Source organism: Haemaphysalis longicornis, unplaced genomic scaffold (assembly GCF_048455015.1).
Source record: "Haemaphysalis longicornis isolate Haplotype H1 unplaced genomic scaffold, Haemaphysalis longicornis Haplotype H1 scaffold_1, whole genome shotgun sequence".
NCBI classification, from domain to species: Eukaryota; Metazoa; Arthropoda; class Arachnida; order Ixodida; family Ixodidae; genus Haemaphysalis; species Haemaphysalis longicornis.
Genome location: NW_027526203.1, coordinates 404,539,775 through 404,552,730, shown reverse-complemented (window position 1 = coordinate 404,552,730; position 12,956 = coordinate 404,539,775). Strand labels below are relative to the sequence as shown.

General features: G+C 48.9%; 1 protein-coding gene across 4 annotated transcripts in view; it reads right to left on the bottom strand.

Moving 5' to 3' along the window:
• LOC144155453 (protein tiptop-like) overlaps positions 1-12,956 on the bottom strand; it is a 459,919-nt gene that overhangs the window by 24,742 nt on the left and 422,221 nt on the right. Inside the window, exon 1 of one of the 4 annotated variants that reach the window (XM_077686900.1) lies at positions 789-1,158. The exons of the other annotated variants lie outside the window; for them this stretch is intronic. Within the exon in view, the coding sequence (XP_077543026.1) occupies positions 789-975 (187 nt within the window). The 5' untranslated portion in view covers positions 976-1,158. Of the gene's footprint in view, positions 1-788; positions 1,159-12,956 lie in introns of those variants that run through there. 4 annotated transcript variants of the gene reach the window in all.

Sequence of the window (12,956 nt, the reverse complement as noted above, 5' to 3'; positions counted from 1 at the left end):
CGCCGTTCAAGATTCAATACCGTTAACATTCGATCCAGCACACTCCAGTGACCTGAGCGGAGTCTACAGACTCGAAAAGTTTCAAGGAACTGTAGAACTTTGCTTACGAAAGTGAACAAGAAGAAAGCCCGACATATCTATTCAAGAAAAGAACTGCTAATACAAACGCGAAATACCGGTTCAATTATGAAGCCCCCGGGGCACTCTGATCGCTATGGACTCAAGTTACTTAAGCTCTGCTCACGTTGAAACAACAGATGGAATTTACTCACGGTTGCCGGTGGTCACGCAGAAGTTAATAGCAGCATTTGACCGGTAAGAAACGAAACTGAACGACGAAAAGTGAAGCTAGGAACCGTTACCGTACGAACGGCGACAGTCGGGAGACTTGAGAACCGCGTGGACCCCAGCAGCGTTAGTTCACGCGATCGCCGCGCGATGCCGCCACGCATCAAAGGAGTGGCGCGTTCGGGGCGAAAGGCGCACGCGCCTGCCGAAAAGCAGAGGGCGAGCCCCTCAAACCAAAACACAACACCGAAAAACGGAAGAGGCAAATCGCCAGCGATGTGCAAAGCACGTGGCACGGAATATGCGACAACCTGCGGGCGCCGGGAGTCCAGTGGCAAGCATGGGAGGATGGGCGCAACATGCAGCGTCGTCGATTCGCGGCAAGCGGTAGCAGGCCAGTTGACAAGCAGCGCGCAGGTGAGAGCCGCGGTCGACGAGCGCGCCCGTGTCGCCGAGACGACAGGGGCGCGCGCGTGGCCAGGCCGGGTGGTGGTACGTACATTGGTGCTTCTTGGCGGCTGCTGCGGCGAGGCCAGCGACCACGGCGTCGACGAGCGACAGCCGGCAGCTGGGCCGCGGCGGCGCCTTGCGCGGCCGGCGCCGCGTCGTCGTGACGGAGGCCGTCGCTGCCGTGACCGCGGGCGCGATCACGGCCACCGCTTCGGCGGACGCCGACCGGATGACCATCCCATCCAGCTTTCTCGACCGGTAATCCAAGCGCCAAGGATGCGACGGTCCCTCACTTCAGCACGACGGCACGTGAAGAGCGCGCAGGTACGCAGAGCGCATCAGTCCTCCGAGCGGCCGCTATTTCGGGAGCACGCAACTCGGCGGCACGACAACGGCGCCCTGGCGCTTCTGTCCGTTGCTCCGAAGTCACTGAAGGGAGAGTTGATCGTCAGCGCCGACAGCACGCGCGGCCCTCCTCGCCTCGCGCGCCCTCGCTCTCCGCGCGGAGGGCGAGGGGCCGGCGGGAGGCAGGCGCGCGGGAGAGGAGGCCGCCCCCTCCGCCAACAACAATCGCCATATTGGAGTCCATCCAAAAAGCCTCTCTGCGTGACAGACACGCATTCATCAAATGATGATGTACAGTCGCGCGCTCCTCCTCGCCACAAAGCGGCACAAAGAAAAGCGCCGGAGAGGAGGCCGCGGGAGGAGTGGCCTCTAGCGCTCGCAAATCAATCTCGTTTTGCGCCTCTTTTGTGCTTCCCCGCTGATCCGGCAAGCGCCCCTCGCCCTCGCCGTCTGGCCTGCACGGCCGCTCGCAACGTAGGACGTCCTGAATGGCTGCGCCGCGCCGCCGCTGGCTCCTCCTCCCGTCGACGCGGCCGCGCCGCCGCCGCCGCCGCCGTCAGGTGCGACGCCGCCGCGTGGCACGCAACGCGTGAACCGCCCCCGGGCCCGTGCTGCTGCTGCTGCTGCTATCGCGGCCCACCACCGAAAGGGGGGGGGAGGGGGTGACGCGCGGCCACAAACATTGTCCGTCGTCGCGCCCGAGCTCGTCATCTGTCGCTCACAAGACAGATCTCTCCCCTTGACATGCTGTAAGAAGGTAAACACCTCGTCCGCTCTTGTACGCGACTCCGTGTGCCGATACATAGTACTTGCAAGGAATTCGTGCTCTCTTTCGCCGAGAAACTTTATCGGGTATTTGTTTATTTTGGGCGGAAGATTCAGCTGCCGTCCTCCTGTGCGAACACATTTGCGTCAAAGTTATTTAGGAGTGCTAGTTGATGAAAACGGGCTTGCTACGGAGGGCTCTGGTGAGACAGGACGATTTGAGAGGTGGGGGTGACTACGTCGAGGTGGAACAGGAAAAGACGTCATTTACCCACGTTCAGAAAAATGCAGATAGGAAAAGCTTGCTTATGACATCAACGCGTTGACGTGCCATGGCTTGCTACAAAACTGAAACTCGCGAAACGTATGAACGAGTTTTGCTGGCTTAGCAGTGTGGTTGAATGAAGTTCGAGCACATGCGCTTACCTCCCAACTAAAAATCCTCAGGTGATTCTGTTGTAGCCAGATCGATGTAAATAGGTACTCATTCTCCGCACTATTATTAAGTTGCACAAAAAAAAAAAAAAACAGGAAAGGCAACCAGCAACAAGAAAAGGCAATACCAAAGAGCTTGTTTTTTTTTTCTTCTTTCTTTCTTTTTTTGAAACCCAGAGTTAATTTGCACATTCGGTTGATATACAGTGTCGCTGCCATATATATAAGTGTCTGTACGCATCAAGTATCCATCTAAGTATCTGTAATATCTAAGGTATTATCGGTAAAGCCTCATCTCTTCCTGTCGCAGCTTTATCTCATCCCTCTTTTATTTGTATCCCTCTTCCTGCCGCGTCGGTGTTGCTTTCCAATCCACAATCAAAACAAATTTTCTCCCAATACACAACTTTTTAAAAGTGTATACCGCATTCAGCACGCGCATTCAAGAAAATATTTTTATGGTTACGCAATTTCAAAATACCGACCGAATTTACAGAGGGGATTAAAAGAAATACGAAAAATGTACGAACAAATACGAAAATACGCATTAAAATAAATTACCGGCGCCGCTTCTTTATCAAACACTTCCACTAAAGGGTAGGCTACACTCTCAAGATATCAGTATAAGGACTACGCATTTGTACAGTTTAGCGAATTTACAGCCATTTACAATATACGTCGGCGGCTGTGCGCTCCGTTTTTTGTATTTCTTCTAACTCCACCTGTACGCTATCGTGTAAGGTGAGAGGCACGTATTCATAAATGTGTCACACATGCGCCTTTTCACTTTCGCGCCCCCAAACCAAACAGAAACCCCGGATGCGCGACAAACGGGGCTTTTATTCAAACCCGATAAGTACCGCCGTGTGGTCGCCGAAGTACACTTCGGAGGCACTTTCGTGTTGACTTCGTCGCCCCTCCGATTGACCATGTCGATATACATTCCACAAAGCTAGACTGGGGTTGTACTGGTGCGTCAAGTGGAAAAACGTTCCCCCGCGCGTCCCGCGTGTTGCTCCTTGGAAGACGCGCTCCTGCGCGAATCTTGTAGTTGTCACCCCATGTTTGGTTCACCTCCTCTGGTTCGCAATTCGCAACAATAAAATCCTCGCCAACGATAATAAAAGCGATCGGACGTTGTAGAATGTGTATTGACATGGTCTTTCGGAGTGCGTCAAAAAATTCTTTTAAGCTTTTTTTTTTTTTTTTTTTTTTGCGTTTTTGCGCACCTGACAATGATGCGACGGCGTCCCGGCGATGACGGTGTCATGTTGGTTGAGCTTCTTGGCCAACTTTCGCTTCGACGAACACGAAGACAATGTCAATTTCTGCTCGAATTTATTTGCCGTAATAATAAAATATTTCTGAACTGAGTACGTCGGTGTAGTATAGGCTTCACCGGTATTGTTAGCTGTGTACTACGTAACGGAGGTTACATCGAATTATATGTGCCCGTAAACACGATTCCTATAGGTCTTTCTTATTTGTTACAACCCCGTAATATTAGGGAAATGTTCACGAGAGGATATGCACTTGGGACGCCTCCGATTCCTGAGGGCCTAATTATAAAAACATGCCGAATCTCGGGGTACTGACGTTGGGCGAGCACTGGTCGATAAAGAAGTGTTTAAGTATGCTATAGTTCCCATGCCTTCTGTTCCTATATTATCTAGCGGAGCGATAACAGCCATTTCTTGTACCAACGATGTATTGAGTGCATTTTATTTTCGGCAGTGCTTCCCTGTAAGAGGAATTTCAACACTGCGTTAGGGTTCACGCATAGAAAGTATTTGTTAGTTCTAATGTAAAGATGCGGAGCGGCGTTATGTTATTGCATTCTTTCAGCGCGTAACGAGACACTTAATAAAAAGCCGTTGTTGGCAGATTGAGGAACTACCGCGGAACTAAAGTTAATTCGAAGCCTGTCGGAACACGAACAATGCGATCCATGATGTTGCGATAACGTGAACCCGCTCAATTTGATTAATTGGCGTATAATTATTGTTATTATTATTATGGGTCCCGTCCTCATCAAGCGCATTTGAGAACGCGCGCGTCCAGCCCTATACTGTTGGAACTTCGCTTACTGGAGCGGACGTGCTCTCTTCACTGGGTTCCACTGAATGCTTCACTCCGTTAAGAGGGTTTTTTTTTTTTTTTTATGTACGATGTGTAATGCGGGTGGCAAGTGACAGGGCCCCGAAAACTGGACCCGTCTTATTATCGAGAATTTCGAAATAAACTGTTTTTGATCATCCCTGTTCTACGTGTATTAATGCACGGAAACCTGCGCCAAGGGAAAGGGACGGAGCCGGCGGTGGTGAAGGCATAGTTAGTTACATACAGCGTGGAGTCGCGTGAACCTTGCAATTTTCCGCGTTCTTTCGCGCTCGGAAATATTACTGAGTAGTAATATTAATAGTTATTAAGAAACAAATTGTCACTGCGGAGAATAATGTAATAGAACGAGGCCGATCCGCATTTTTACATTAAACTAATGAATACTTTCTACACGAACCTTCTACACGGTGTGCATTGTTCTTGTTCAGACAGGCTTCGGATTAACTACAATTCCACAGCGGTTTCCCAATTCGCCAAGAACCGTATCTCGCGTGCGCGTTATGCATGCCCGTGAGTGTAAGAGACGAGCGTCGTATTTTCGCTTCCCTACACTATGAGGTCCTCCTGTGAACGCGTTTCGCCGCGATGCCGCAGGATGAGACCAACAAAGCAAGTTTGGCAAAATAGGCGGTTTCCGCGTATGAACGTTTTCTCATAAACACCTTTGCACACAGCGCATATCACACGTACAGGAAATTATGGGCCGTGGGACCGGTGACTTCAGGGAATCTCTACAGAGATTCCCTAAAGTCGCTGGCTGCTTCAGAAGTATACTCCTGAAGCAGCCAGCCACGCTGCTAATGTGCGTGTATTGAAGATAATTAAGAACTTCAAGAATCGCCCAGAAAATACATACGGACTGCTTCTCTGGAACGGACAGTGACACGGTCCGTATAAGCTTTGCCGATGGCTCTGCGTCCCTTGGGGGGGGTCGTCATCCGTCCAATTTTCTTCGCCGTACCGTCGGGACGAAGCAGACCCTTGCGTTCTGTGCTTTCTGGTTCACCGCAGGACTCTCTAACGTTATCCGCTCCTTGGACCTGCTGCAGTTCCTCGTTGTTTATCGTTCATGTGCGGAGCAAGAGCTCGTGTGTTTCGTTCCCTGCAGTATTTCGGATGAATTGACCGTGGGACCGTTTGCTTCGCGGTTACATGTGAAAATTTCTCGGTGGGATTGGCGCTCGACATCGACACGCACGACGTGGCTAACGAAGTCGACGCCCTCACAGTCAACCCGAAAGCGCCGTCGCATGCATACTTCAGATCGGCAAGGAAACGGTCTTCCCGCTATACGCCATCCACTCATCGTAACAGATTTTCTTCCCGTGCGTCTGCCTGCCAACCAGTCTTGTTTGTCGAACAGATAAATTTGGCGTACGCTTTCCGGGTTTACATTTACCAGGCAAGCCGCTGTCGACTGCACATGCGCGAGCAGCGGCGAGCTGTTTCTGAGAGCGGGCACTTACGGGAACAGGTTTTACCGTCATCACCTTGCTGCCTGCGCCGACGAAGTGTACCCTCGCAGCTTGCAACCGCAGAGTTAGTGTAATCGAAGTAATCTCCAGTTTTGTTGTTTATCAGATTATTGTTGTTAACCGATGCTGAAAAGCGCTACAAACGACGAGCTTCTTTATTCAAGCGTGCGAGGAATATATGGCCGCCCTTACTTGTACACGAGCCGCACCCGCCTTGAACAGTTGACATAAGTCGCTGAGTTCCCATCTCTCTCGCCTCCTAGCTCGACAGACTCTGAGCGCGGAACTCTTTTTGCGAGAATAATTCAACCCATTTTGCTCATTTAACGTTTGGAGTGGGCCTCGTCAATTCAAATCGGCATTGTTGAGGCGTTACCTGTGCATGCGAGATGGCGGCCTTGGAAACGTGCCTCTTTTTCTAAAAGCTGTACGGGGTATGTGCACATGAATACTCTCCAAACGTATTGTTCTGCGAATTTTTATTCTACGCAGTAAAAGGTTCGAGTTATTCTAAACGAAATCAAATAGCATTGAGCAACAACGCATTGTGGGGTTTGATTTGAAACTTATTCGTCAGACGTCGCTACTTGCTCTGCGAGAGGCCGGTATACGCCGGAACACGGAAACGGTATGCAAGAAGTGTTCGTGCCGCTACGTCGCAGTGACCACGACATTTCGCAAGGTTCGAACAATATCTGTTAACGGTAATACGGAAGCGTATACCGAACATTTGTAATTAGTGCAAATACGGGGAACGGGCAACTCTAAATTGCCCAGCGGGCCGGATTTCAACCATGTGTCACCAAGCTGCAATCCTGAAAACACCCGGGACCGGCTTCATGGCAACGCGCCCGAATGAGCAATCCTTGCGACCGACGCAGTAAAGCAGACCGGTGATGAGGCCCAGCGTGCGCTTTGACGGGGAAAATGTGACCTGCGTTGCGACAATTACGCAATACTGGGATGAGGTTTTCCATTGCGTGGTGACACGCGCAGGCCAAATTTTTTAGTCAAAACGCATGTTTGGACTCGTTATTTTGCCAAACACGGTCCCTTGGAAGCAGCAGTCGGTCTTTCAGGTGCGCAGGGGTGAAGGAGGCTTCCGATTTTTTTTTTTTTTTTTTTTGAGAATGCATGCGCATATATATAGAGCTGCGTCTAATTTATGCTTCGGAGTAGCATTCCTGCAGCAGATGCCCAGCTGGGGTTAGTAGCTTACGCTCTACGGCGGTATGCACTGTTTCATGCACATGGTTTTCCGCGGCGCGCTTAAGGCCAATGGAAATGTTTGCTTAGGCCGGGGTCTAACTCAAAGCGTTCTGGAAATTTGTATTGAGGGTTTAAAAACATGTCTAAAACCGCGTCTACAACCACTCTGAAAGGGCCGTGCTCCGGACAGCAGCAGATGTATGCGCGGTATTTGATACTTGATTATAGGTTTCGACCACGGTGTAAGAATATTTTCTTACGCCGCGGTTTCGACATGCTAACGCGGTTTCCGTCCCGGCCGCCTCATGCAGGTGCGAAACTAATGTTAATTGGCATCAGGGTTTACAGCGCACGATCCTGCAACCACTCAACTTTCCACTGTACTGCAGAGGCCAGATTGACTACAATATAGACTGTTCGATTAGCAGCAGTTCGTGATTGACCGGTACTTTTTGTGGAGGCTGTTCTCAAAGCGCAACTGGCGTGCGTACTTGCACACAGGGCGGTGACCAACAGTGAGCTCGTTGTCGTTGTCACTGCCGACCTGGATATGGAATGCTCGGATAAAACGTAATATCTGCGAGTCCACTGCACGATAGGAATTCCGCGATCGGGATTCCGTGGAGTGGAGCGTCCGTTCTCCTCCGCATCTGAGAAAATCACTGGCCACGCGAAGAACGGGAAAGATGACTCTGCACGAGCCACTCTGCATCGTGTGAGTTTGCTCACGTATACAGTTTGAACGATCACGCTTCCATCACCCGTGGCAATGGGTGGAATTGTCGAAATGCCCCCCGCGCAGCACTGCTCCCAATATTCCGTAAGCTTTTACATAGGCAACGATGTACGAACAAACGCGGTTACACTTCTAGATCAATTACGATGCAAGGATTTGAAGTTTGAGTTAGTTTTATGCCAGCTGAAGTATTGCTAGCCACTGTACCGAGAACACTGAGGAAGTTGATGCACAGATCTATCACCTGTTTTCGAGAGTAGGGAAACAAAATTGCAGTGCACATGTGCTGTGCACATGAGTTCATTTAAACTATATGTTATGGAAAAATGCACTCTACTATAAATTTATTCCGTGGCAGATTTCAGCCGCTGCAACAGATCTGTGACAAGCAATGACTCCGCGAAAAAGAAGTGCGGGCCAATCCACCCTGTGGAGGTGGTTGGGAAGCGAAGCTTAATACACCACCTACCAGGGGTGACTACGGCCCGGTTGCGTTAATCACACGGTACACTGCATCGGTAACACGTTCTTCATTATTTCACTGCAGCACGACATTCAGAACGGCCTTATGATATCGGTGTGATACACACTCAGACTTTGCGTTTTCACCGCAGTTATATTCTTCGTGAACGTAAAGTCAATGTAAAGTAAAGTAAAGTAAAGTCGGTTGTTTGGTATCGCTGTTGCACACGAGTTGAAACTCTGCTAGGACGACATGGACGAACCGCTGGCGCGCTCACGGCCGCTATACCCGCCGTGGGCAGAGCGCACAGCGGCGCGAGAGGTAGCGTGACGCTATCGCGTGGCATTCAGCGAAAACGCAGGGGGTAACCCGCAGCTGTGCTCGGTGGCTGCACTGTCTGTCTCCCCCATCTCCGCGTGCGCTCGTAGCTCAATTGGTAAAACAACGGACTCTCGCTCCGTTTCTCTATTCGGTCCAACTTCGGTTCCTGGCGGGGCCAGTAATTTCTTTTATTTGTTCGTGGGAGATTTCTCTTGCCGCCGACGGTCGCGACAGAACCCATGGCTGGTAGAGGTACAAAGCTTCGCTTTTAAAAATTGGCCTGCGGAATTTCTTGAGGACACACGCTGCAGTGTTGCCACAGCTTGGCAGTGAACCTTAGGTTGTTTTAATTATCCGGACGGACTTGATCTTGCTACTCGCGAGAGCCATGAAGCTGCTTTAATTTGGGAAACGCGAAAAAGTAGTTCGGAGCTGATAACTCCTCCAACATAAGAAGGAAGAGCCTGCTTGCACAGTCCGCACTCGGGGGCCATTGTGTTAATACTAGTGGCCAAGCTTGAAAAAGAAAAAGACGTAATAGAATAGCCGCAGGTGGGCTTCACCACGACGCTCCAGAATGGCAAAGCAGCGTGACCAAATACAAGGCGCAGCATAGCGTGAGAGTAAAAAATATAAACTGCGCAAAGACAGTGTTGTACGGAACGGCGTTCCTGGAATAGTTCATTGTTGGAGGAATGGAGGAACGCCACCGTTCCATTAATGGTCGGTGGAACTGTAACGGTAACTTGTCAGGTTTTTGAAGGAACGGCAGGAACGGCGTTCCTTCTACAAACGTTACATCGCTAGGAATTGGCTGTTTTTGATGCCCAGGCTCGAGTACAAACATCCACAAGTCGCTACTGCGTTTCTCTTCCTATAAGCTGGCCAATCTGCCAGCCCTTCAGCGGAACGCGCTTCCCCGAAGGTCAAAGACAGAATAATAACCACGCAGCGGGCCGCAGCTTGTGCTTGCTTTCATGCCGGTTGAGCTTACGCGGCGTTCGACGGGTGAATAGCGCAGCCACGAGAATTCTTCTCAACTTTCGTCGTTTGTCTGGGGAGGATGCGCGTCTGGCCGATAGAATTGTTCCCTGCCGGGGAAAGGTTTCTAAGTCCGAGTGGTGCTCCAGGTACCTTGTGAAACCACCGTACATTGTCAGGAGTAATTACCGCATTACTGCGCGGGAGCCGTGGGTGCGCTGTTGTCGAGGGAGTTGCCCTCGCTGTGAGGTCATTCGAAAAGCCACCGGGATTGCAGGGTCACCCGGTCACCGGGAATTGTTCGGGATTGTAGGTTTGGACCCCTCAAAGGAAAGCTCGAGCTCGTTGTCGCCAGTTGCTCAATCCCAAGGTTTAAGCTATCATGGATCACAGACAGTTCTATGCGATACAAGGCGACCAACGACATAAAGACAGAGCTGCAGCTCCGCGGTGACCGAGTCATCCAGCACAGATTTTGCCACGTCGTCCGCGCCCGAGGATTTATTTTCCATTGGGCAGTAAACCCTTCTAGCCGAGGCACAGGACGAGCTGTCGCGGTACCTGCTGGTACCAGTTGACCACCCGCTGCCGCAGATGAAGAACTTCGAGTGACTGAACCAACTTTTCTTCAAGTACAACATGTCAGTACCCTCAAGCGCTTCCGTGGAACGGCTCTTCAACATCGCCAACGAAGTGTTGACGAAAAAAACGGGTTTGTCTGTCTGACTCCAACATCGAAATGAAACTCTTGCCGAGTTCAAACAAGGGACTCGACTTGGTTGCGACTATGTATTGGGACATTTATTTCCCACTAATTTTTTTCACATTTTTTCATTCATTCTAGATTTTTTTTTTCTTCTGCCATATCCTGTAACATTGTTAAGTACTTAATTTTTTTTCTGCCTGAAGAACCAAAGAATCTGTCGTTTCTGTACCCCAACACATGTTTTCTTATTTTCTCATTACTTTTTATTTATTTGTGGTTGTTTCTCTTACTTTATAGTGTCGCACTTTGTGTCCGACTATATTTTTTATAGTGCAAATGTTTTTTTTTTACGCGCGTGAGTAGGCTCCGTGTTATTTCCTGTGCTTTTCCCCTGTATTTCAAACCACCGCAACTGATTCGTGCGTCGCGTCCCCATACTTGGCTCTGTTTGGTTGTTTCCTTTATCTACTATCTGATTGTGTTACTTTTTAATTCTTGTGCGTAGATTTCGTGTGTGACTACGCTGTTGGGTTTTATTTTATTTTTTTCTTGTTATCGTTTTCCGACCTACACTGGGATTGCGAACCTCGTAGTGATTACTTGTTCTGCTGTGTTTTGTTACTCGCAAATTTGCGCTGTATGATCCGGAAAGCTTCAATTTTGTAACCCCCTTATTAAATTCCCTGCGAAGGGGCCTGTAAGGGGTTTTAATAAACTGTGATATTAAATGAGCACTCATTAAAGGCCGATGTATTATTCCTTTCGACGCGGTTTCTAATACAAGATATTTAATTACGTTCCTGCAGTAACTTTCTATTCACATATCTGAAGCGCAGTAACCTTACTGTGCATTTGTAAGTCCGAAGAGGGAATTGTCATATGTGTTGGACCTATAATACACGAGCACCAAAATCGCAGTTAGACATGTCTGGAGTTTGTCCGCCGCTCCCTGAAAAAAAAAATCGTCTAGGAACGTTTCTTTGGATTCTTTTTATCTCCAGATAAACGGCTGCCGGCGGTGTTCATATTCCTATAATATACGTAGTTCGATGTGAGTTTTAAATTTCTCACTTTATTTTGCCTGAGGAATCCGACACCATATTTTAATTTAAAAAACGAAATGTAACGCTAATGTAACGACACGTTCCAATGTTCGAAGTGGAACTGGAACGCGTTCCCTTCGCAATTAAGGAACTTGTAACGGGAACTCGTTTCAAAATTGTGAAGGAACGAGGAACGAGCTTACGTTCCTGTTATAGAGGAACGTGTACAACACTGCGCAAAGACAGCAACGCAAGGCGTGCATTTCCGCTGTTGTATCTGCACAGACTTTCTTTTTCACTCAAATAGGGCGTTGGGACTGTCTACCAAGTTTGTACAGGTTCCGTATAAGTAATTGGAACGAGGACTTATGAATATCACAAGGTATTTGTCTTACTGGCTTCATGACAGCCATTCTCGTTTTACAGGCAGCTTTTTCTATTAGGGGGGGTCTCCTTTAAACGCACACCAAAACGCAACCAGACACTTTCCGGGAGAAGAAATTCCTGTCATTTTACGAGACAGTGTACAAATTACTTTTGACGGCACCTGTACATTTGGTCGCTGTGATTTGTCCTTCTGGAGCGTCGTGATGAAGCCCACCTGCGGCTATTTCCTAAAGTGTAGTCAGTCGAAAGGCCGGGATAACAAAGCTCGCGTAAGCAATCACCGTTTTATTTTTGTAGAAGTGCCAAGTAAGAGTCCTCTGCAAACTATATTTAATCGCGAGTTTAATTTTATTCTGGTTCATTTTTTTCCCGAAGAAAACGCCTGTCTCAGGTCATTTGGAGTAAGTGCTGAAGATACAGAAAAATAATTCATTCGACATGTTTGGGGGTCTTTTCCGGGCACCTGCATCGGGCTTACTTTTGTTACATTTAGTCGAAATGCAGATATATTCCAATGTTTAAGTTCAACAAATCGAAACGCTCAACTTAAGAAAACAGATGCGGCGACTTTGATGGCTCCAATTTATTACAGGACCACCCGGGTTTCTTCGGAGTGCACGAAACGCTGCACACTTATTCTGTATACGCATGCACAAAAAGTATACCCCCCGCGGCTTAGAATTGAACACGTGACCTCACCCTCAGCTTCAGAAAAGCAGCTAATTCTATATTACGAGTGGCTTGCACGATGTGAATGCTTGCGTAATAGGTTTTTGCTTCTGTTTGTTTGGAGCCTTTTCGATCAGAAAGGCTTCGAAACTAAACCATTCAAGAGATAAGATGCTACGAATATTGTACCGGCGGTACAATTCCCCTTCGAAGTAGCTTCATTCAGAGTTCACGCGCAGCATTTCTCAGATTCTTCAATGCAGCTGGTGAGCGTACAAAGCAATGTATGAAGAGATTGTTCGAACGGTAAAAGCGATTTACCGACACGAAGCGCTTGTTTCGCTTGAAATAAACACTCGCTCCCAAGATTAAGCTTTTCTTTTTTTGCTCTGCTACGTCTGCTCTGTGTAGCATCTGCAATGCCGCAGTGAACAGTTCAACACAACATATGATGCAAACTTGCTGTACAAACTGAACGTCCATCTTTATGGCAGCTCAATTCACCACCGACAACTGGCGCGCATATTTCCCCCGTGCCGTGCATGCAGCGTGCCACCTAACG